The sequence below is a fragment of the Heptranchias perlo genome, chromosome 10 (genome assembly GCF_035084215.1).
Source record: "Heptranchias perlo isolate sHepPer1 chromosome 10, sHepPer1.hap1, whole genome shotgun sequence".
NCBI lineage: Eukaryota > Metazoa > Chordata > Chondrichthyes > Hexanchiformes > Hexanchidae > Heptranchias > Heptranchias perlo.
This window is the reverse complement of record NC_090334.1, coordinates 72048128-72070682: the sequence shown is the minus strand read 5'-3', so window position 1 is coordinate 72070682 and position 22555 is coordinate 72048128. Positions and strand designations below refer to the sequence as shown.

At 43.2% G+C, this 22555-nt stretch overlaps 1 protein-coding gene across 3 annotated transcripts in view; it reads right to left on the bottom strand.

Annotated features, from left to right (window-relative positions):
* isca2 (iron-sulfur cluster assembly 2) overlaps positions 1-22555 on the bottom strand; it is a 35613-nt gene that overhangs the window by 7464 nt on the left and 5594 nt on the right. The window contains exons 2-4 of one of the 3 annotated variants that reach the window (XM_067992004.1): positions 20921-21107; positions 20111-20226; positions 18514-18686 (exon numbers count right to left, since the gene is read on the bottom strand). In XM_067992004.1, the coding sequence (XP_067848105.1) occupies positions 18515-18686; positions 20111-20226; positions 20921-21107 (475 nt within the window). In that variant the 3' untranslated portion in view covers position 18514. Of the gene's footprint in view, positions 1-15395; positions 18687-20110; positions 20227-20920; positions 21108-22555 lie in introns of those variants that run through there. The other 2 variants (XM_067992003.1, XM_067992006.1) reach the window with 2 other exon arrangements.

The window sequence follows — 22555 nt, the reverse complement described above, 5'->3', positions numbered from 1 at the left end:
TATATGGAGGACTGGAATACAAGGGGATAGAAGTTATGCTACAGCTGTACAAAGCCCTGGTTAGACCACACCTGGAGTACTGTGTTCAGTTTTGAGCACCGCACCCTAGGGAGTCAACTTAGATTTACTAGAATGATACCTGAACTCCAAGGGTTAAATTATGAGAACAGATTACACAAACTAGGGTTGTATTCTCTGGAATTAAGAAGATTAAGGGGTGATTTGATTGAAGTTATCCAAATATTGAGGGGAACTGATAGGGTAGAGAGAAACTATTTCCACTGGTTGGGGAGTCTAGAACTAGGGGACATAGCCTAAAAATTAGAGCCAGGACGTTGAGGAGTGAAGTTAGAAAACACTTGCACGGGCAAAGGATGGTAGAAGTTTGGAACTCTCTTCCACAAACAGCAGTTGATGCTAGCTCAATTGTTAATTTTAAATCTGAGATTGATAGATTTTTGTTAACCGAAGGTATTAAGGTATATGGGGCTAAGGCGGATAAACGGAGTTAGGTCACAGATCAGCCATGATCTCATTGAATGGTGGAACAGGCTCAAGGGACTAAATGGCCTACTCCTGTTCCTATGTTCTTATGTTCTTTATAGAATCTGAGCAGCTGGTGGCCACTTCAAGTTATTTACTGGAAACAGATTGTCTGAAATACAGTTTTTGTGGCACTTCAATGGGCAGAAGATTCATTTGTACTCCATGCGCCTATTCACCTTATAAAATAGAGGCATGGAGTACAAAAGCAAAGAGGTAATGCTAACCTATACAAATTATTGGGTAGGCCGCAGTTAGAATACTGTATCCAGTTGTGGGCGCCATATTTTAGGATGTCAAAGCCATGGAGATAATTCATGAAGATGATACCACGAATAGGAGGCTTTAGTTATAAATACACTGTGAAAAAACAAGGGCTCTTTTCATTGGAGCAGATAAGGTTAAGAGAAGATCTGACAGAACTGTTCAAAATTCTAAGGGGTTTATATATAAGGTAAATAGGGAAGATTATTTCCACTGGTCCTTAAGTTAGTAATTAGAGGGCATAAATTTAAGGTCATCATCAAGTGTAGAGGTAAGGAGAATTTTTAGTTTTACAGAGAGAGTTGTTAGAACATTGAATGGCCAACCAGAAACAGTGGTGGAAGAGGATCCGTAATACCTCATAAAAGGGAAGTGGATAAATATTTGAAAAAGAAAAAAATATAAAGTTATAGGAACAGGGCAGGGGGATAGGACTAAGTGGCTAGCTCTTTCAGAGAGCCAGCATAGGCGCGATGGGCCGAATAGATTCCATCTGTGCTGACCTTTTGAGATTTAACCTTGTCTGATGATGTAATTCACCTTGTTATTTAACTGTGGAGTTTGCAGAGAAGGAGGAACTTCAGTTGCTTCATTTTAATTGATCCATAAAGATAATACTGGTTGTCCCAGTGTCATTAACAGAGAAACAAATTTGCACCTGCCCCTTTGTTTTAAGGAGGAACAACAACAACAACTTGCATTTATATAGCACCTTTAATATAGTAAAACGTTCCAAGGTGCTTCACAGGCGCGTTATCAAACAAAATTTGACACCCTGCCACATAAGGAAATATTAGGACAGGTAAATAAAAGCTTGGTCAAAGAGGTAGGTTTTAAGGAGCGTCTTAAAGGAGGAGAGAGGTAGAGAGGTTTGGGGAGGGAATTCCAGAGCTTTGGGACTAGGCAGCTGAAGGCACGGCCACCAATGGTGGAGCAATGAAAATCAGGGATGTGCAAGAGGCAAGAGAATAAAATAATTGAAACATAAAGTCCGATTTAAACAGAACAAAAGGGAAACTTATAAAACTAAGTGGTAATGCTATTGTGTGTGTCTATTAAACATGCTATTCCCTACAATGCCCATCAGTCGCAAAAAGCCTCAAGCGTAAAATTCTATGATTCTTTGTGGTATAAAATTCTCTGATTTGATTCTACGTGGTTGTAAACATGAACGTTACCAACCAAAGAAACAAGTCACAACAAATGGCTATTAACTACTGAACATACAGCATACAAAACTCCCAGCTTAAGAGGGACTGACAAACCACCACTTGCAAATACTTTACATAGAGATTCAATTATAATATCCCACCTACACGACCCAGTCATCAACACAAAGTAATGTACAGAGCATAGACACAAACAGCACATTCGGCCAAGTATAGAAAGTGACACCTACTAAACCAGAAACAATCAACTACTAGTCACCATTCACAGAATAAATAGCAAAATGCTGATCATAAAGTACTGTCACTATCTCCATTCTGCTTTCCACAACTCTACAGTAACATTTGGAGCTAAATAATCATGCATTCCCATAAAACTATATAAACCGATGGAAAGCATAGCCAGCCACATTGGTTCCATTGTGACACTACATTTAGATAAGCTTCTTGCTCATAATAGTGTTAGCAAATCATAAGAAAAGCCAATTGATCCATCAAACCGATTCCTTCCAATAGTAATTTACAACTTGTACCATTGATTCCACAGTTTGTTCTCTGCACATTGGAGAACAAGCCCTACCTGGGAATGTATTACAGAACTCCAGCACTCGGGAGTGGTTCTGATGCCAATCGTAGAATGGGAGTGATACAATCAGAAAGTTGCTAGATTTTGAAGACACTTGCTGAATGTGCATCCATTTTAAATATATACACAACTTACATTCATAATTTTGAATTGTTTCCATTCATTTTTTACTGGCATTCTATGTTACTATTTTTCCAGCTGCCTCCACTTCTTGCAAAAGTAAGATGGAGTATTTTATGACTATTCTATGCAATGACTGCAACTTGTAAAACAGTGAGGCTTTTCTTAATGGACTAGTTTTAACTCTGAAGTTGCGCCACAGGAATAGTGTGAAACCAAGTCAATTCACTCTGCTATTGAGAGGAATGAAAGTGTGAAACAATCATCCCAATAAAAAGTTTTTTTAAACACTTGAAAGCTGTGTAAGTATACCACGCAAATAATGAAACCTTCGAAATGTTCAGGGCTCAGCCACTGAATCACTGTCCAGATCTACACGGCAAATCCAAGGTAGCTCCTCTGTTTACACCAACATTTTTCACATCGTAACTAACAATCAGTCAGAACACCACATTCCTTCTATTAATACATGTGAACAATTCACAGACCCCAAATGGGCCAATCAGATTTCCACAACAATATCCTGATTAGTTTCATTTTAAGCTTCTTTCAGTTTAACTGGGCCTTGTGTCAGACTATTATATTAGTGGTGCCCTCCTAAAGGGGGCACTCGAGGTGATGTTTTCTGTCTGGTGACATGGGGCAACCCAGTGCCACCCCTATTGATCCAATTGAAATAGTCATAATTTTGTCGTTATGTGGTTGCTCTACACATCCTTTCATTGTCACATCTAACAACATGAAGTGCATCTTCACACAAAGAGTGATTAGTAACTTCCAGAAGGCAAAAACTCTGGAATCTTTTAAGAGTGAGTTGGATGCTGTAATTGACCTTCAGTTTCTATCGAGGGAGGTGAGATGGGCCAAATGGCCTCCCTCATCCGTACTTATCTTTGTGACCTTGATGTCCTTTACATCGTGCTAGATTAGAGGTGATAAACTAGAGTGGAATAATACACTCATTTTTACGGAAATGAATTTCTCCTTTACAGATAACAATTCTGTGTATTGTAGTCTGCACAGAAGTAAACTTAGAGTTGACTGCCATCTACTGGACAGAAAGAAGTCTTCCCACAAACACCAGGGAGTTTTAAAAAAATCAACAAGGAGCACTCATGCCTTTGGCTGGAATATTTTCAAAAGGGAAGAATAGTGATTAAAAGGTGAAAATGCTTCTATCTATATTGCCAATAACCTAATTGTTATAAAGTACAATTCTTACCATATGTTTTTGCAGTCCATGATGAGACATTTTACTGCAATCCCATCCTCAGCATCTTATCTTCATCCTACCCTCAGCATCAAATTCCACTTCAGTGATATGATGGATTGCGAGGGCTACTCACATCTTAATTTGTGCTGTCACTGGAAAGGAACCTTGGTATAAAATGCACCTCCCAACCTCTCTTGGCTCAGTGTTAGCTTGGTTCACTTCCTTGGCTCAACTTCTCATCATCCTCTTCATGGCTTGTTACTACTTGTCCTCCACAAACAGGCACAAAATAAGAATGACCTGCTTCACTGTTTGGGCGTACAGGGGTTGTGCAGCAGTGTCACAAACCACATTTTAAGGAGGTAATTCTTATTTCTGAGCAGCCAACCTTTGAACCCACCCTCACCCTGGAATAGGTGGGGAGCCTGTGATTCCCTTGAGATATGGGCTTACCCTGGAAACCATACATTCACATGCATAATTCTTTGGTAGTGGTAACAGGCCATTTAGAAATTCATTGTTATGGGATATTCCATGATGCTTGAATTGCTACATGGGTTTAGTCAATGATACCTTAATCAGGATCTTCTGTTCCCATTTGACCTAATTTCAGGAGGATCTAGGGCATGAGGGGATGGAAAATCAGGTGGTTGAGCCTTTCTGCTGGTTCCCCACCTGACGCTGCCACTTGCAGGGTTTTCCACTCTAAGTAGTAGTAGTGGCTATTGAAAATGCCCACCCAAATAGGGAACATTAAGAACATAAGAACATAAGAAATAGGAGCAGGAGTAGGCCAATCGGCCCCTCGAGCCTGCTCCGCCATTCAATAAGATCATGGCTGATCTGATCCTAACCTCAAATCTAAATTCATGTCCAATTTCCTGCCCGCTCCCCGTAACCCCTAATTCCTTTTACTTCTAGGAAACTGTCTATTTCTGTTTTAAATGTATTTAATGATGTAGCTTCCACAGCTTCCTGGGGCAGCAAATTCCACAGACCTTCTACCCTCTGAGTGAAGAAGTTTCTCCTCATCTCAGTTTTGAAAGAGCAGCCCCTTATTCTAAGATTATGCCCCCTAGTTCTAGTTTCACCCATCCTTGGGAACATCCTTACTGCATCCACCCGATCAAGCCCCTTCACAATCTTATATGTTTCAATAAGATCGCCTCTCATTCTTCTGAACTCCAATGAGTAGAGTCCCAATCTACTCAACCTCTCCTCATATGTCCGCCCCCTCATCCCCGGGATTAACCGAGTGAACCTTCTTTGTACTGCCTCGAGAGCAAGAATATCTTTTCTTAAGTATGGACACCAAAACTGTATGCAGTATTCCAGGTGCGGTCTCACCAATTAAACGGAGGTCCTGTCCAAGTGAACATTAAAAAGCTGTAATGGAAAGATGGTAGGTTTCTATACTGGAAGAATGAGGTCAAGGGCTTCATTTTAGCACCCGTTATCGGGTGCGTTCCTGGCGGGGAGGGCTCTGAAAATCATGGAATCCTGGAGCGGGTCCGGAGCCCGGCTCCAACCCGCCCACTTCCGGGTTCCGCACAGACGCGCGTGCGCAGCCCCCGCATGTGGGACTCCCGCAGGCAATTAAAGCCAGCGGGGTGCCACTTGACAATATTTATCTAGCTATTTCAGGTCATTAACAGACCTGATTAAGGGATTATGTGAGGAGGGGTGGGATTTTAGAAACAACTGGGACTGTTTCCCATACTGGGGAAAACACTCTCAGTTGAAATGGACGTGTTGCAGCTGTCAGCCTGTGGCAGCTGCAAAGGTCCATTTGACAGGTGGTGGGGGGAGACCCTCACTCATTCTAGGAGGCCACTCTGTCACTTGGGACAAAGTTTGGCCTCCACCACCCTCCTCCTCCTGACAAGAAAATTCACCAACTTGCACACTTACCCCGGGGTCCAGAGACATGTACCTACCTTGCGGATCCCCTCAGATGTACATCTTTCGGATGGGGGCCGCTGTAGCTGCAGTCATGACCTCCTCGGAGGGCGAACAGCATCACCAGCCTCTGACACGTGGAGCTCCACAACAGAGTGCTGTGACACATCCACCTGCACAGCAGAAGGGAGGGCAACCGCAGAGAGAGATGTGTCGCAGAGGGCACTACCCTCGCCACAGGGTCCACAGATCGAGGCTCAGCTTCCTGGACCTCTCTGAGCAGCAGTGTACACAGAGGCTCAGAGTCACTCGACATGTAGTCGTGGACATCTGCAGCCTCCTTCATGCCGAGCTGCTCCCGGTTGGCCCGAGCACCATCTTCTTACCTGTCACTGTCAAAGTCACTACTGCCCTCAACAACTTCTCCTCCGCATCCTTCCAGGGTGCCACTGGGGACATCGCCGACGTCTCTCAGTCATCTGCACAAAAGAGCCCTGCAAATACACCTACACCCACTCTGTAGTGACACAATGGGTGTCATCAGTTGTGGGTCTTCATTGTGATCCTCAGGAAAGGGCATTATTGCACAAACCAGACAAGATTCGCAAAGACGTGGCAGTAGTGGTGCCAATATAATATGTAATGTTAGTTCGTCAGAAATTCAATATAAGTAAAAACCATTACAAACCCTCAAACACCCTTGTGCATCCCCTTCATGCTCACGACACGTTTGCCTTACGCTTCCTACTGCACATATGTGATGCATGCCCTGTGGCTGCAGCACAGGAAGTGGCAGGTTGAGTGAGGCTGACTGTGAAAGAGATGCATGAGAGGGTGAGTATGAGATAGAGCCATGAGATTGTATGAGGATTAGGTTGAGTGGTAGTGGCGGGATGAGTACTGGCGAGGTGAGTAAGTGCAGGTAAGATGAGGATGAGCTTTGAGTGGGTGTGAGGGGTGATGTGACAGAGTAGTGTTGGCAGTGCAGAAGGAGATGCAGGGTGGGGGTGGTGATGTGGCAGATGGAATGTAGGGGAATGAGTAAGTGTACTCACTTTGGCTGACCTACTTAGGTGATTGAAGCGCCTCCTGCACTGTCTGCAGGTGCGCGATATGTTGGTGGTGCAGGTGACCTCCTCTGCCACCTCGAGCCAGGCTGCTTCCTCCCGCCCGCCGGGGGGAAGATCTCTGTCCTCCCCCTCCTCCTCACCCCATTTAATGATACCTGGAGTGAGGCATCATTAAACTGGGAGCAGCCTTCCCCCTGGGCTGCTCCATGCTGTAATTTTTGCTATTTGTTGCAGCATCTGTCAGTGGAGGACTGCCCCTTTAAATAGAGCTCCTCCAGCTGACAGATCTTACTGCACATGCGCAGTCCGCCCGACGCGCAGATCAGCAGTGGGGAACCCGGAAGACAAGGTAAGTGGATCCAATTACGCTGCGATCGCGCGGGGGGCAGACTGATTTCACCGAGCGCGTTACCCACGAGCCCAATAGCCCCCCCGCCGCGAACCCGCAGCCCTGGTAACATCGAGCCCCAAATATCAGTAGGAAGGCTGTTAGTAACTTTGATGAGAAGCGAATTATATGATTAATGAGTTGACAAATTAATATTCATCTACATAGAAGCGGCTCACTGACATAATGTGATAATGATGTGGAGATGCTGGTGATGGACTGGGCTGGACAAATGTAAGGAGTCTTACAACACCAGGTTATAGTCCAACAGCTTTATTTGAAATCACAAGCTTTCGGAGGCTTGTGATTTCAAATAAAGCTGTTGGACTATAACCTGATGTTGTAAGACTCCTTACATAATGTGATAATGCATTGCACCACAGAGTGTTAGGATTCAGTTTCGTACATGGTGAAGTCTCAATATAACCCAGGCTACTTACAGAAAGGCAAGTCTGTGTGAGGTGCATTAGAAACAGGAATTGAGGAAAATTGGAAGGTGTGTAGACCTAGGTTGCTCTTGCATGTCTTCCCATAGCTGATTCAAAAGTGACTTAATAAGAGAACTCAATTTTACATTTAAGGAAAGTAAGTCAATATGATGCTAGGGACGTATCCATGATCCATGGAACTGTTCCACAGAGTTATAGAATAGTTTCAGCCATGCAAAGGAGTTTTGATAGCTACTAAAGAAATATATCCTCCCCCACACCCACCCCACCCACCCCACCACCAACTCCATGTTAAGGTGACTTAATCTTTCCCAGTTCCAGGCATTACTTACAAACTCTCCAAATACATTTCTTATGGAATAGTGGACAAATATATACATTGTACAATTTAGCATTATCCGAATGGGGCTTCAGGCAAATGGAGTGCATAGTGGGAATTTGAGCAAAAAGGTCAGTACGTCTGATTTACAGCCCAGGTGATTGTGTGTCTATCAGTTGTAATGGATAAAATTTTTGCAGGTCACAAATGAGGCATGCTGCTCTCACGAACCGATTCCCAATGTGCACTAGTCGTAAAATTTATCCCTATACTTCAACAGTATCAACAAAATTTTGGCCACAAATAAAACAAAGTCAGATTACAGGAAAGCCTTTTGCTTTGCAGAAATCTTAAATAGAACAAGAGGAAAGCCTACAGGACAGATATAGAGATTGAAGTGCCTGATGGTTTATCATTGAGACTACCAAGACTCCCAAGTCTTTCTCATCTTCTTCCTCAGCTATTTCAGCACCATTCATGGAGTATGAATGTCATCTATTTTTCCTTCTTATGTTCAGCACTTCACACTTGTTTGCATTAAATTTTGTCTGCCACTGTTCTGCCAATTTACATACCTTGTCCAACTTATTCTGCAATTTCTTACCTGCCTTATCCAATTCCACTACCCTTCTAAGTTTGGCATCATCTGCAAATTTTACCATTTTGCATTGATTATCTGAATCCAGGTCATTGATGTAAATTAGAAATAGTGGTGGTCCTAACACCGAGCCCTAAGTCACCCCATTTAGTACCCCCACTCTGACATAACTCATCTAATGGGAATTCATTGTTTCCTACCCGTCAACCATTTTCTTACCATTCCCAAAATTTACCCTGAATCTCCACAGCCTTGTTAATTAATAGCCTTTCACGTGGAACTTTATTAAAAGCCTTTTGGAAGTCTAGGTACACCATGTCATAGGGTTTTCTGTAGTACAGACTTGAATTGTCATTATATCAAAGATCAAGAGGTTTGTCATGAATGGAAGTGTAGACCTACAGAAATGTGGCTCCATATGTATGTCACCACGTTGAGGCTGCCTGTTCTATAAAATTAAATGTAAGGAATCTTACAACACCAGGTTATAGTCCAACAATTTTATTTTAAAATCACAAGCTTGCGGAGATTATTTCCTTCGTCAGGTGAGTAGTGAATGAGAGGTTCTCAAATCGCATATCTTATATTAGGCTGGGACACCATCACATCAATCAAAGGTGTCGTTGATGTTGAGACAGGTTAGCCACGGAAACCAGTAGGTCCCAGTATGCTGAATACACAATGTGTCAAATTATACAGACAGAGAGAAAGAGACCCGAAAGGCAGAGAGAGAGAGAATTTCCAGTTGTATTAAAAACAGATAACTTTTTTTTCCTTGCTGGTGGGGTTACGTGTAGCGTGACATGAACCCAAGATCCCGATTGAGGCTGTCCTCATGGGTGCGGAACTTGGCTATCAATTTCTGCTCGACGATTTTGCGTTGTCGTGTGTCTCGAAGGCCGCCTTGGAGAACGCTTACCCGAAGATCGGTGGCTGAATGTCCTTGACTGCTAAAGTGTTCCCCAACTGGGAGGGAACCCTCCTGTCTGGCGATTGTTGCGCGGTGTCCGTTCATCCGTTGTCGCAGTGTCTGCATGGTCTCGCCAATGTACCATGCTCCGGGGCATCCTTTCCTGCAACGTATGAGGTAGACAACGTTGGCCGAGTCACAGGAGTATGAACCATGTAACTGGTGGGTGGTGTCCTCTCGTGTGATGGTGGTATCTGTGTCGATGATCTGGCATGTCTTGCAGAGGTTGCCGTGGCAGGGTTGTGTGGTGTCGTGGACTCTGTTCTCCTGAAAGCTGGGTAATTTGCTGCGAACGATGGTCTGTTTGAGGTTGGGTGGCTGTTTGAAGGCGAGTAGTGGAGGCGTGGGGATGGCCATAGCGAGGTGTTCGTCGTCATCGATGACATGTCGAAGGCTGCGGAGAACATGGCGTAGTTTCTCCGCTCCGGGGAAGTACTGGACGACGAAGGGTACTCTGTTGGTTGCGTCCCGTGTTTGTCTTCTGAGGAGGTCTATGCGATTCTTCGCTGTGGCCCGTCGGAACTGTCGATCGACAAGTCGAGCGTCATATCCAGTTCTTACGAGGGCGTCTTTCAGCGTCTGTAGGTGTCCATCGCGTTCCTCCTCGTCTGAGCAGATCCTGTGTATTCGCAGGGCCTGTCCATAGGGGATGGCCTCTTTGACGTGGTTAGGGTGGAAGCTGGAAAAGTGGAGCATCGTGAGGTTGTCCGTGGGCTTGCGGTAGAGTGAGGTGCTGAGGTGCCCGTCTTTGATGGAGATTTGTGTGTCCAAGAAAGAAACCAATTCTGAGGAGTAGTCCATGGTGAGTTTGATGGTGGGATGGAACTTGTTGATGTTATCGTGTAGTCTCTTCAGTGATTCTTCGCCGTGGGTCCATAGGAAGAAAATGTCGTCGATGTATCTGGTGTATAGTGTTGGTTGGAGGTCCTGTGCAGTGAAGAAGTCGTGCTCGAACTTGTGCATGAAAATGTTGGCGTATTGGGGTGCGAATTTGGTCCCCATGGCTGTTCCGTGTGTTTGGGTAAAGAACTGGTTGTCAAAGGTGAAGACATTGTGATCCAGGATGAAGCGGATGAGTTGTAGGATGGCGTCTGGAGATTGGCTGTTGTTGGTGTTGAGTACTGAGGCTGTTGCAGCGATGCCGTCATCTTGGGGGATACTGGTGTAGAGTGCCGAGACGTCCATCGTGGTGAGAAGTGTTCCTGGTTCAACTGGTCCGTGGGTGCTGAGTTTTTGTAGGAAGTCTGTAGTGTCGCGACAGAAGCTGGGGGTTCCCTGTACGATGAGTTTCAGGATGTCCTCGATGTATCCAGAGAGGTTCTCACACAGGGTTCCGTTGCCTGATAAGATAGGACGTCCGGGTGTGTTGGCTTTGTGTATCTTTGGGAGGCAGTAGAAGTCTCCCACGCCGGGAGTACGTGGGATGAGAGCACGTAGGATGCTTTGAAGGTCTGGGTCGAAGGTCTTGATCAGTTTGTTGAGCTGGTGGGTGTGTTCTTTGGTCGGATCTGCGGGTAACCGTCTGTAGTGTTCCTGGTTGTCCAGTTGTCGGTATGCTTCTTTGCAATAGTCTGTTCTGTACTGTATGACAATGGCTCCTCCTTTGTCCACTGGTTTGATGACGGTGTTGCGGTTGGTCTTGAGAGCGTTGATGGCGTTGCGTTGTGCTCGGGTGACATTCTGGACTGTCTTGTGAGTGCGGCTGATGAATCTGGCATTGACGCATCTCCCGACAGCTTGAGCATACATGTCAAGCTTAGGGCAGCGACCCTCCGGAGGAGTCCAGTTTGACTTTCTTCGGTTGCTGTACCGCGGATCCCTCTGTCTGCTGTTCCGGATCATTGATTGTCTCATTGGGTTCGCTGCTGAAATCTTGGGATTTGTGGAAGAATTCCCAGAGTCTTATTCTTCTGATGAATTCCTCTGTGTCCGCCGCGAGACCGATGGGGTCCATTTTGGTGGTGGGGCAGAAATTGAGCCCTCGGCTGAGAACTTTGATTTCGTCTGGTTGATGGGTGTGGTCGGACAAATTGACGATAGACTTCCCTGTGGTTGCAACCGTGGTACCGGGGGAGGCTTGGTTGATGCTGGTGGTGATGCAGAGTTTCTCAAGCTTCCTGCTCTTGGTTTTCATGTCGCCAGCGTAGTTCCGTTGCCTCGTCTGTTTGGCGGTGTCTCATAGCTGGTCTGCTGTGTCCTGAGTACAGGTTGAGAGTATGGACTCTATCTTGGTTTCGAGGTTGCGGCGTCTGCTGTAGAGTTGGTGTACGAGACGGTTGCGGAGTGTGCGAGAGGTACGACGGCAAAGTCTCTCAGCGTAATCTGAATCTCCAGACGCCACCCTAAAACTCATCCGCTTCATCCTGGATCACAATGTCTTCACCTTCGATAACCAGTTCTTTACCCAAACACACGGAACAGCCATGGGGACCAATTTTGCACCCCCATATGCCAACATTTTCATGCACAAGTTCGAGCACGACTTCTGCACTGCACAGGACCTCCAACCAACGCTATACACCAGATACATCGACGACATTTTCTTCCTATGGACCCACGGCGAAGAATCACTGAAGAGACTACACGATAACATCAACAAGTTCCATCCCACCATCAAACTCACCATGGACGACTCCTCAGAATCGGTTTCTTTCTTGGACACACGAATCTCCATCAAAGACGGTCACCTCAGCACCTCACTCTACCGCAAGTCCACGGACAACCTCACGATGCTCCACTTTTCCAGCTTCCACCCTAACCACGTCAAAGAGGCTATCCCCTATGGACAGGCCCTGAGAATACACAGGATCTGCTCAGACGAGGAGGAACGCGATGGACACCTACAGACGCTGAAAGACGCCCTCATAAGAACTGGATATGACGCTCGACTTGTCGATCGACAGTTCCGACGGGCCACAGTGAAGAATCGCATAGACCTCCTCAGAAGACAAACACGGGACGCAACCAACAGAGTACCCTTCGTCGTCCAGTACTTCCCCGGAGCGGAGAAACTACGCCATGTCATCGATGACGACGAACACCTCGCTAAGGCCATCCCCACGCCTCCACTATTTGCCTTCAAACAGCCACCCAACCTCAAACAGACCATCGTTCGCAGCAAATTACCCAGCTTTCAGGAGAACAGAGTCCACGACACCACACAACCCTGCCACGGCAACCTCAGCAAGACATGCCAGATCATCGACACAGATACCACCATCACACGAGAGGACACCACCCACCAGGTACATGGTTCATACTCCTGTGACTCGGCCAACGTTGTCTACCTCATACGTTGCAGGAAAGGATGCCCCGGAGCATGGTACATTGGCGAGACCATGCAGACGCTGCGACAACGGATGAACGGACACCGCGCAACAATCGCCAGACAGGAGGGTTCCCTCCCAGTCGGGGAACACTTTAGCAGTCAAGGACATTCAGCCACCGATCTTCAGGTAAGCGTTATCCAAGGCGGCCTTCGAGACACACGACAACGCAAAATCGTCGAGCAGAAATTGATAGCCAAGTTCCGCACCCATGAGGACGGCCTCAACCGGGATCTTGGGTTCATGTTACGCCACACGTAACCCCACCAGCAAGGGAAAAAAAAGTTATCTGTTTTTAATACAACTGGAAATTCTCTCTCTCTCTCTCTGCCTTTCGGGTCTCTTTCTCTCTGTGTGTATAATTTGACACATTGTGTATTCAGCATACTGGGACCTACTGTTTTCCGTGGCTAACCGGTCTCAACACCAACGGCGCCTTTGATTGGTGTGATGGTGTCCCAGCCTAATATAAGATATGCGATTTGAGAACCTCTGATTCACTATTCACCTGACGAAGGAGATAATCTCCAAAAGCTTGTGATTTTAAAATAAAATTGTTGGACTATAACCTGGTGTTGTAAGATTCCTTACATTTGTCCACCCCAGTCCATCACCGGCATCTCCACATCGTATAAAATTAAAGGTGAGGACATTGACCTGCATGCCCGCTGAAAAGGTCATTAAAACACTAATGTCTAAAAGCCAGAGAGTAGTGCACAAAGGTCACTTTCCCCAAACAGAAATAAAAACCCTAGTATTAAAAATATGAACAGCTATGATGTTTCAGAGCATTTAAAAGACTATATGAAGTCTCCCTCAGAGAAAGTTTAATAAGAAAACACATTCAGGTTAGCAATTACATGGTCCAGGAGTGTCTCAGTGCAGCAGTCTCTCACATTAACAGTCTGATATAACAAACTGTTTACAGCTCTCATCAATAAAGAAACCATATAAAATAAGAGACTCAAATGTTTTTCCTCTCTTCCCCATATATACATATGCTGTCAGAGAGCATTATATTCAAAGGGCTTGCATTATTACTGGTGTGATTCTGGCCAAATCTTTCTGTATGGCATCTAATAAACTGTGAAATCTATTTCTGAAGTGAAAATTAAATTATAAATAAATAATATTTACAATTACGTACTGCCAGAGGCGCACTCTCAGGCCTTCTGAGAGCACAGCCTGCAAACGCAAGCCAGACAGCAGCATTTCTCTTTTATAGATGACATTCTTTCCCCACACCTCACCCAGATCTTTTGCCTTTTGCCTGTTTGGTGATGGTATTTGGGTGGCACCTTAGGGAGAAGGCAGGAAACACTTCTCTTCCTACTCAGTCCCTCCTCTTCATAGTACTTTCCCTTTGTAATTTTGGATTCTTGGAGTTTTTGCATGTGTTTAATTACCTCCCTCAGTAAATTTAAACAGATCATGACAATGCGAATAATACATGGTACATGGAAGGGAAGGGGCTTGGTGAGTTAAATGCCCATTTCCACACCACAATTTATATTCTTAAAGTAATAAATCCAAACCAGGATCGTCACAGGTGCTGCTTTACGTCTATTTCTGAACAATGTATAGTTTTATTTCTTGAACCTCTTTGGACAGTGTGGCTGGTGCAAGGTTGGCATTTTAAAGCTGTGATACCCATTGCTGTTCTGTCATTTTAAAGCTGGGACCATGTCTGCATTAGAGCATTGGGATACTGGTTCTTTATACCTGCAACCTTCATGCCCCATCCCAATTTCAGGTGTACCATTATGGGAAGGTGCTGAGCAAATAATCAGGCACTTCTTGCAAGGAAAGAGATAATAGAGGACGTCCATACCAAGTCACATTTCCGCAGCAGAGATTAGAAAGAAGAACTTGTATTTATATAACGTCTTACACATCCTCATGACATCCTAAAATGCTTCACAGGTGGCAAAGTACTTTAAAGTCACTGTTGTAATGTAGGCAAACATTGCAGCCAATTTGTAAATCGCAAGGTAACAGAAGCGAGATGAATAGTTGAGGGATAAATGTTGACTATGATAGCAAAACTCCCCTGCTCTTCTTTGAATAGTGCAGTAGGATCTTTTACTACCAGCTGAGCTGGCAGACAGGCCCTTGATTTAATGTCTTACCTGCGATGATAATACCTCAGACAGTGCAACACTCCCTCATTACTGCACTGAAGTGTCAGCCTAGATTATGTGCTCAAGTCTCTGGAGTGGGGCTTGAACCTACAGCCGTCTGACTCAGAAGCAAGAGTGCTGCAAGTGAGCCAAGGCTGACACTTAATGAAATGCCTGCATGAGCACAGTTCGTGTGTCTCGATTTCATAATTTTTGTATAATATAAAAAACACACAAGCACCTCAAGGTTCTGTTATATGAACTGCATAATATATTTTACAATGTCTTGTTAAGATAAGGGTGTGGAAGCCAGCTTCTCTAGAACTCGCTGACAGTACTGCAGGATGCATTAAAGAATAGTATGAAGTGTGCAAACAAAGAGTCTTTATTATTACATACAAAAAAAGTATTTACAATTTTACTACATGCTATGACAGCCACTGAAGCTCATATCGCCTTTCTCTTTGGAACATAAATAAAAAGCACAAATGTTTAAGCTAGTTGGAGTGCTTTTTCTCTGCTTCTAACTTAAGAGGACAAAGAGGTCAACCCCAACTCCCTAGCATGTTCACACATTCTTTTACTAGAACAAAACTTCTCTTTCTGAAACACTACATGTTGCTGAGGGAATAACAGGCTGGTTTTCAACAAGTCTGAATACAGATCGAATACAACAGATCATGGCAGAGCTGGAAAATTCCACTAGTCAACTACCCAGGAGCAAGTTAACTTTCCAAACCTAGCAAGAAGTCGATAAAATAAACTATCTGAGCACTGTTCCCAATCTTGGACCTTTGTTTCCTTGCCACATGGCATTTACATTTTCTTGCAACTTTTCCCTATTGCCTAGCTTGTCATCTGCACCAAAGCATGTTCTTTCTTGTTTCTCCTGCCCTCTTAAGGCACTTGGCGGAACTATCAACACGGGCGAGGTCGTAAAACTGGCAATATCAGATCGGCTGCCTATTATACACCCCGGCTGATTTTCCTTTTTAATGAAGCCAAAAAATAGTCTCTAATGTCCTTTAATAATGCTCACACCAACATGCGTCAGAAGGCAAGTGAGTTTTGAAGAAGTTTGTTATGAAACTTACCAGCTACCTTAAAAATGATCTTGCATCATTTAAGTTTTTAAGTAGGGTCTTTTTTGTTTTTAAGTATAAATGACTAGGGTGTTATACAGTATGTTCTATCAATTTTCTGCTATTTTGAAATATATACAACCTTCTTGAATTTGCAATATACAGGGAGGGGATAAATGATATTCTAGTTGTGACATTTTATAGATATCACTTAATATCAGATCCTGAGTGTCACCGCAACGTTAAACACTTCAGGGGTACATTTTTTTTCTCATTGATGTTTTAGTTCTAACCATAGAAGCCATTTTCAGAGAGAATAAATTGTTCTTTTAGGGTTACTGTAGTGACAGGAAAAACTATAAGCTGATTACACAGTTCCACCTGGCCAGCACTCTGAGAAAAGTTCAAGGGCCATGGAAAGGATGAAATAAAACAAAGCTGGGGAGTCAGAGAAAAAAGAAGAATTTTAAAAACTATGCAAAATAAAGTTTTTAAAATGCAATGAAATAGAAAGATATATGGACAGCAGAAAATAGAGGGGCAGAAATTAGTTTCATAAAATTGAGATCTAACTCGTATCCCAGAAACCATTTTAAATTAAATTTCACACAAGCCAGCCCAGTGCCAGGACATGTTGGTGTGAGGTCCGGATTCTACACACAGCAGGTGGATGTTCTGTAGAAGACTATAACCAAATCTCTTATCCTCTGAGAATAGGGAACAGTGGCACAGAAATAGAGAATAAAGATATGGTTTCACGCAGACAACGCTCCCTTTAAGCTGAACACTGCTGGTGCCAAGGTAGTGAACCAAGTCTAAGGGCTTCATGACTCTGCTTCACTTTCTTCTCTCCAATGCAGACTAGCATCATAGACCTCTGATAATGGCACAGCCACAACAGACAAGCCAGCTCATGATTTTCTCTTTGTTGCAAATTAACTTTAAAGAAAAATTTAAAAAGTGATAGTGAAGGTACTTATAATGGTTTTCACACCAATTTTTTTTTTAAACATTATGCAAAGTTAGGGAGACCACCTCAGACAGCATTGGGGAAAGGAAGAGGAAGAGAGAAAATATAATGTTTCTGGGATTCTCTGGACCAGTGACCAACTTCAAGATCTAGTGAAATAAACTTCTGCCTCACTCTAGTTGTCTTATATGTACCTGACTGTATGCAGATTAGAGTCACTATCTTAACACAGGGAGAAAATAGCCATGAGACTGAACAGATTCTAGTACACAAGTGGAGCAACTAGAGAAGCTAGGATTATTCTCCTTAGAGCAGAAAAGGTTTAGGGGAGATTTAATAGAGGTGTTCAAAATTATGAGGGGGTTTCATAGAGTGGATAAGGAGAAACTGTTTCCATTGGCAGAAAAGTCAGTAATCACAGATTTAAGGTAATTGGCAAAAGAACCAGACAGGAGATGAAGAGAAATTATTTTACACAGCGAGTTGTTATAATCTGGAATGCACTGCCTGAAAGGGTGGTGGAAGCAGATTCAATAGTAACTTTCAAAAGGGAATTGAATAAATACTTGAAGGAGAAAATTTGCAGGGCTATGGGGAAAGAGCAGAGGAGTGGGACTAATTGGATAGCTCTGTCAAAGAGCTGGTAGAGACACGAATGGCTGAATAGCCTCCTTCTGTGCTATACGATTCCATGATTCTAAGCTGATGTGGAGCTCAAGCTGGGCAAGCCTAAGAGGCTCAGTGAAACATCAGAGCTGACCAACCAAATTAAAACATTTGGAAATTACCAAGTCTCTGACTCTTCAACTCAGCCACTCATCTCAACATTGGCAACAGAACAGACTTGCCTATTCGAGCTGAGGTATGCCAATGCAATGCTTAAACCTAATTAAAAAGATCAATCATGGCTGTTACTGAGCTTTTTACTTGGGTTTGAGCCCCAAACGAAAGGATGCTGATACATGGTCAGATGAATAGCAAGCAGTTAGACCTTGTCAGGTCTCCAAGAAGCCTTTAGGTACAGTGCTAGATATTTCTCTTAGATAAGAAATACTTCATATCGTTTTTCTAGCCTTTCTTGGGGTGGGGAGACACACTTTAGATTCAATTATTTAGTTCCTTCGCTGTCTCCCATATTATTATTATTTCACTTTTAAGAGTCAAAAGGCTATCATTTTAAGAAAACATTTGTACAACTCTTGCTACTACTAGCACATTTTGTTTCAAAACATTCAGCAGTATCACATCACAAAGCATAAATAATGCAACTCCAATGTTACCTTAACATTTGCCCTCTTCTTTGTAATCCTCAACAAGGCTACAAGGTCACAACATTTTGTTTTAAGCTTGGCTGGGGTTTCTCCAGCTTTAGTGAGCATTTTTTTAAAAAGTGGAAAATGGAAGACAAGCTGCTACATAGGGGGCCTCACTTTAGAGTTTGACGGAAAAGGAACTCCCACAGGAACATCCATGCTCTGCCTGTGGATTGTGCACTTGAAACGAGTTACGGATCAGTTCCTCACTGTAATGCACTGTCCCTCCCTTCAGGTACTGAAGACTGTCAGAGTCAACGACAATGCAAACTCCATCCCGTTCAAAGACCCTAATTTGTAAAGACAACCGTACAATTAACATGGAGTGTAAAATTAATTTTCATATTTTTAAAAAGATATTTCCTGCATGCTAATTTATAATTATTTAATTCACGCTGGAATTAAATTAACAGTCATGAGCTCTTCAGTAGCAAGTCACGTACATTTTGGGAGTGCAGGCTCTCTTAATGGACAATTGTGCTACAACCCAGAGTGCATCACTTGTACTGTAATGTGCCTTTTAGATTAAACAATATTTAGACAGAGGCTCTGTAGCACCAAGCTGAGTTAAAGAGAGTCCCTTGTTTTTCCAAATCTCAGTGCTGTAAACTCAATTGTGTTTGGCAGCTCCCTTTTTAAATTTACTATGATTGAAAGCAGTTCTTTTTGTAATGTGTGCTTTACCTGCTGCTATCCACGAGACTCTGAAGCACGACAGGAGTACACCAGACCTTGCTTACTTTTTTTGTTTGTAACAATAGAACACAGCCGCACAATTCTGATGCAGCACACAACTTGGCTGGTTCAAAATAATTATTTAAATATATGAAAGCGGGGTGGGGGTGGGGGGCATTTCCAGATTTCAAAATCCTGGGGCAGATGGGATGAGAGAATGAGCATTCATGATATTCAGAATAAGAGTCTGATGTTGGTAATGAAGGATTGAAATTGGCCCATTGAACCGATTTTGAATCTTGATGCCAATTTCTCATTAAACTCAATGAGCTTTAAACTTCTTTAAAAGTTTAAGATTCAGAGCTTTACCAAATGCCTAGTGAAATTTCAATTAAAGGTACATTAACAGGATAGTCCTCATCAACTAATGTAGTTCCTTTCTCAAAAGAATCCCAATGGGTTTGTGAGAAATTACTGATTCTAAAATCCCACTTATGGCCTCTGAATACTTCTGTGCTCATCAGATGTGGACTGGCAGTGTCCCATCAAGTGGTCTCAAATATTCTATGCATGACTGATGTCGGGCATACTTCAGGAGGCCAGGAGAAACGGAGTGCACAACCATCACCTGCTTCACAATCAAACGAGTTGGGAAATAATGTCCATCTCCATTAAGGAAGAATACTTTCCAAAGGGAAAATTAGTTAATGATAGATAGTAAAATTAAGTTGCCAGACTAGCAATGTGGCTTATTAGGGTATCCACATACCACACCACAGAATGGCAGATCAGAGGCTAGCATCTCAGTTCCTCTACTGGGATCTGTGCAGTGCGTCCGATAAGGAAGATTATAACTAAATCAGTAAGGTGAACTCTGATTTCTAAATCAGAAAGGTGAACAGATCAGAGTAGTGTTAGCAGGCCATTACCTATTTTGGAGGCTGTACCTGCATGTGTGATGTTGGGTGAACTTTACTATTGAGGGAAAAAGCATGAAACAACAGTGAACAAAAGTCACTGAGTTAATGTTTTTTTTTACCTGTCATCTGGGTCTATTGTTTTATCCAATATGAATTTGTACTGGAATCCTGAGCAGCCACCTCCTTCCACTTGTACCCTCAGGAACTCATCCTTTTCCAAAATCTTCTGTAAGCGCTGTAACGCAGAGATATTTAAAAGGGACTTAAAAGTATATAATTTATTTATAAGCTTCATAAAGTTGCTGGTTAGAACATCTCCAGGCCATGAAATTTCTTGCTAATTGACTACAGATTATATTGCATCATGGTGTGGGAAATTGCTTGTGCTGTGGGCTGGGTCACTGCCTGGAACCAGGGCTTGAATCCATCGCAAAATTATGGAAAGAAAGACAACTCCTCCTCTTTCCTCATGATGGTTAATGAGTTTGTGAGGGGCCTTAACCAAGTTATCAAGTATGAGACACAGCACAAAGTTGCTTATAATTCTGTACTAATTGGTAATCTCACTCAGGTGCTACAAGCATGAAATCTTACATTGTTTATACTGACATCCCTCTCCTAAATCTGGGACACTGATTTCCCCCATTAATTAATTTAGCAAACATCATAGTTAGGAACTTCCCATTGGTATCCCCTACACTGCTTATTAGTATATTCTACACGTCCTATAGCAACCCCATGTCATTTGTAACTAACAACGGTAACAACTAATGAAACAGAAAACAAGCATAGACATACAATCAAACCTAGAATTGTCTGGCTTTGGCTAGAAATTTCCAAATGTGAAAAGAGAAAAATTGTTTCCAACGTGACAGTTTTTAACCCATATTAGGCGGCACAAATAAACCCCACCATCTTATTCTCTTTACCTTAACACAGCTATCACTGAGGGACACAGTGTCCTGGGACACACCAGATTTTGATTCAGTTTCTTGACCAGCTGAGAAACACCTTCCAGTTACTCGAGAAGCTAGCAATTCCCGTTGGGCCACAATGCGAGTTGTGTTGGCCAATAACACAGGCTGGCTCTGCAAACAAATGGACAAACATGGCACCCTGTTAAAAATATAAAAATGAAAAATGTCAGTTGGCAGAAAAATGGACAAACTGAGACAGCGTGACCTGGTTTATGTACCCGAGAAAATAGGAATAAGACTGCAATGGTTAACAGTCCACTAAAGAGCCCAGTAAGTCAAATTCCACCATGCTAAAGTCCCAATTAAAAGAATCTAATTTAAATTCTTGTCAACACTGACACTAGCACTCAGGAGAGTGCCAGTGCTGCTTTTCTGAGATTGAGGAAAGGTACATTGTTGGGACAGAGGCAAAAGCTACACTCTATCTAACCCGGAACTGTACCTGCTCTGGGAGTGGTTCATGCATACTGGATGCTGAAAGTGGAAAGTGTTCTGATCCCCGTTATTAATGAGCACCAGAAATTACAATGGGAATTCAGACAGATTTGAATATCTTATCAACTGCTTAAACACTGAGTATTAATAACCGTGAGAAACAGAGATGGCCCTGAATTAACATGTCATTAATCCCAGGACGCATCGTCATTTCGATCATCTGCATGTTAATTCTGCCCCCACACCATTAGACTCAGAATCCTACAAATTCGCAAGGGGAATACTTACCTTGGAGGCGGTGCAACAAAGGTTCACTAGACTGATTCCTGGGATGAGAGGGTTGTCCTATGAGGAGAGATTGAGCAGAATGGGCCTATGCTCTCTGAAGTTTAGAAGAATGAGAGTGATCTAATTGAAACATATAAGATTCTGGATGCTGAGAGGTTGTTTCCACTGGCTGGAGAGTCTAGAACTAGGGGGCATAGTCTCAAGATAAGGGGTCGGCCATTCAAGACTGAGACGAGGAGGAATTTCTTCACTTAGAGGTTTGTGAATCTTTGGAATTCTCTACCCAGCGGGCTGTGGATGCTGAGTCATTGAGTATATTCAAGGCTGAGATAGATAGATTTTTGGACTCTAGGGGAATCAAGGAATATGCAGGTTGGGCTGGAAAGTGGAGTTGAGGTTAAAGGCATGATCTTATAGAATGGGGGAGCAGGCTCGAGGAGCCATTTGGCCTACTCCTGCTCCTATTTCTTATGTTCTTAAATCCTCTGATTATGTCAGCATTTCAATATTAAAAAATTGATAGGCGCTGCATGGGATCAGTGGGTAAAGAATTTATTCCACCTGAGTGTTAGACCATAATGCCATGCACATTTTCTCATGTAAATCAGGGGTGAACAAAATAAAGACTTGCATTTATATAGTGTCTTTCAAAGCACTCACAGCCAAAGTAGTATTTTCAAAGTGCAAAGTGTAGTCACTATTTTTTGCAGGCAGACACAGCAGCCAATTTGCACCCAGAAAGATGCAACAAACAGCAATGAGGTAATGACCAGTTAATCTGTTTTGGCAGTGTTGTTTTTCAAATAGTGCTCTTTTTCAAATAGTGCTGTAGAATATTTTATATCCACTTGGACAAGGTGGGGG